Here is a 3,091-nt window from a genome sequence, read left to right on the forward strand (position 1 = left end):
ATTATACTAATTATTAATCACTAAAATAAGCAATTTTTTTGCAAGATATTCCAGACATATGATGTCGCAAAAATGTGAAGAATTTATATTTATAAAATTTCGCGAAAGTTTTACAAAAATATTTCTTAATATTTCTGCATTAAAAATTATAACTTAAATAATATTTTGTAAACACATTACCAAACAATTTGTTTGCGATTCTTAGGTCGGCGTGTTTATTAGCGCGTAACGCCCAGTTTCTTCGAATAAAAAAGTGCACCTTACACGCATAAATTCATATATTTCCTAATAATCATGACAAAATATTAGAAAGATATCGAAAAAATATTGGGTCAAGAATTGAAATTCTGGCGTACATAACATAATTAAACGCACTTTGTATTTTTTGTCTGTAAAAAAATTGTTAAATCATTATTTTATTTATCATTCGATCATCTAGTTTCACAAAGTAATAAGAGTGATTCAAAAAAATATTATTTTTGAATCATTATGATTTATTGCAGTTTGAGAATAATAGAATTGAAATAAAATTATTTTTTAGGATTCCATGTGGCTGGAACAAACCTGCCCCAGGCTCCCCAACAACACGGAGGTTACCACACTGGCGCTGCCCTTGTTCACAGTGGCGGTCATGGTTTATACCATGGTCCACATGCAGCCATAGGACATGATGGTAAAATAATAATTTATTTTGAAAACTTATATCAAACTTGCAAATCTGATTCATGCTTTTGATTAAATATTAATGAGCAGCAAATTAAGGATATTTATATAACAGCAATCCTTGTTGTACATTATGTTTCTATTTCTATATTTCTTACCCAGGTCATCCAATCGAAACCCCAGAAGTCCAGGCAGCCAAACACGCCCATTTCAAAGCCCATGCTGAAGCAGCAGCCGCAGCACACTATGGTCCTCACCAGTACCAAGCCTATGCACCACATTACGCAGGAGCAGGATTCGGAGGCCACTACCAGCACGCAGTTGCTTTAAGTGCACATGGAACGCCTGTTGAAACACCAGAGGTTCAAGCCGCCAAACACGCCCATCTGCAGGTTGGCATTTCGATAAAGCAATATTCGAATATTTGAATTTATTATCGAAGCCGATCCCATTGTGGATTGTGGGTGGTTAGAAAATTTAGAATTATCGGTCAATGGATTGCGGTTTGATTTATTTTAGATATGGGATAGACCATATAATGGCAATCAAATATCACTTATCATGAACGAAACAGTTTTATTGCATATTCAATCCTCTTGTGCTATAAAACATTTGCTAATGTTTCAGATATTTAAAAAAAACTCATTTAAAATGTTGTCTAATATTCACATTTTTTTAAATTTTGATGATGCAGTAGTATTACATGCTCATTTTTTAATTGGGATTGCCCTTGGGTAAGCGGTTAAGAGCAACGGGACTTGTTTCAGAGGTCCCGGGTTCGATGCCCACTTCGAGCAGCTTGTTGTCAGGCAGTAGTGACAACGATTTTCACTTGGAAATATAGATAGCAATATGTTTCCAAGTGAAAATAGCTCTTGCCCGGCATTGCTGCAACAATAAAAAGTCAGCCCTATTAGATTAATTCTAATAACAAAAATCATCAAATATGGATGGATTAACCATTGGGTTACCATCTAAAAATACAAAGTGAGGAGAAGTTTCAGCCCAACAGCTCATAGGACGTAAGGTTCTGATTGCTGTTAAAAATATATATATTTTTTTTTTTAATTACAAATAAATTTTAGCCATAAGAAGTAAAATTACGCTTACCAATTTAACATTCTATTTAAATATTATTCTTCCAGGCTCATGCTGAAGCAGCGGCACAACACTCCTATGGAGGACATGGAGCATGGAGGAGGAAAAGAGATCTTTATGGAGCTGGTCATGGAGGATATGGAGGAGCTTTAGGTAATAGCGATGAGATTATTAGAATTCACTTGAATAATATGGACATATGTGATAAAAATTGTGTTGTATAACAGGATTCCAAAGCCACGTTGTACACACCGGCGGATATGGTGGTGGTCATGGAGGATACTATCACGGACCCCAAGCTGTCATTGGACCTCATGGTAAAAAATTAAAATTATATATAAATAACTCAGTTTAAACTTTAATCATTGTTAACTTTATTGTCTTCACAATACTGTGCATTTTCTCTCCTGGCAGTGTCTACTATTAAATATTTTTACCCTCTTCTTCTAGGACAACCTCTTGAAACTCCAGAAGTAGTTGCTGCTAAACATGCTCACTTTGCTGCCCACGCTGAAGTTAAAGCCAACTTGCACGCAGCATCAGCTGGACACGCATACGGTGGCGGCGGTTTTGGAGGAGCTTACCATGGTAAACCAAATTAGCATTTCATTATAATATAATAAATAGTTAACGACCACATTTTAACCATTTTCTTCTTTCATCCTTCAGGTGGATACCTCGCAGCAGGTGCAGGAGGTCATTACGGAGGCTACCACGGTGGCGCAGTGATCGGCCCCCATGGAACTCCATTGGAAACACCAGAAGTAGTTGCTGCCAAACACGCTCATTTTGCAGCTCATGCTGAAGCCAAAGCACGCAATTACCAAGCAGCAATTGCTGATGCCCATAGTGGTGGACACGATGGCGGTTATTACGCTTATGGTGGACATGGACACGGAGGATGGTAGAGGAAGAACAAATGGAAGACTTGAACAAAATAACGGACTTAGAACATCATGGACTACTTAGGCTGATGGATATAAAAACATCTAGATCTTCCAGTCACAATTTTGTAGATAAATTATGTAGTTCTTGTTGAATAAAAATATTGTCATGTAAGAAAATTGAATTTTGAAGGTTAGCAACATTAATGCTAACTACTTTTCTAATTGCCAAGTTAAATATCGGGATAATTTTAATTCACTCACTTGCTATAAAGAAATTTATTTAGCAGAGCAGAGTGTGTCAGAAATGGCAACCACATGGTTGACTAACTGAATAAATTTCTATTAATCAAAAATTCAATTTTTGAAACAATATTTTTATATACCTGGAGTTGTAAAGGACTGTGGAAATCACACAAATAAAAAAAATAATGTCATTTTTAGTC

General features: G+C 35.9%; 1 protein-coding gene across 1 annotated transcript; it reads left to right on the forward strand.

Annotated features, from left to right (window-relative positions):
• The first annotated feature begins 489 nt into the window (after positions 1–489).
• On the forward strand, positions 490–2,669 carry LOC113386162 (cuticle protein 18.7-like). The gene is made up of 7 exons (XM_026623961.1): positions 490–502; positions 542–673; positions 826–1,055; positions 1,809–1,914; positions 1,989–2,078; positions 2,212–2,349; positions 2,431–2,669. The coding sequence occupies exons 1-7, from the start codon at positions 490–492 to the stop codon at positions 2,667–2,669; spliced, it is 948 nt and encodes a 315-aa protein (XP_026479746.1).
• Positions 2,670–3,091: the final 422 nt, after the last annotated feature.

The sequence above is a fragment of the Ctenocephalides felis genome, unplaced genomic scaffold (genome assembly GCF_003426905.1).
Source record: "Ctenocephalides felis isolate EL2017-DRISC unplaced genomic scaffold, ASM342690v1 CF-g0.4_SCAFFOLD_03571, whole genome shotgun sequence".
NCBI lineage: Eukaryota > Metazoa > Arthropoda > Insecta > Siphonaptera > Pulicidae > Ctenocephalides > Ctenocephalides felis.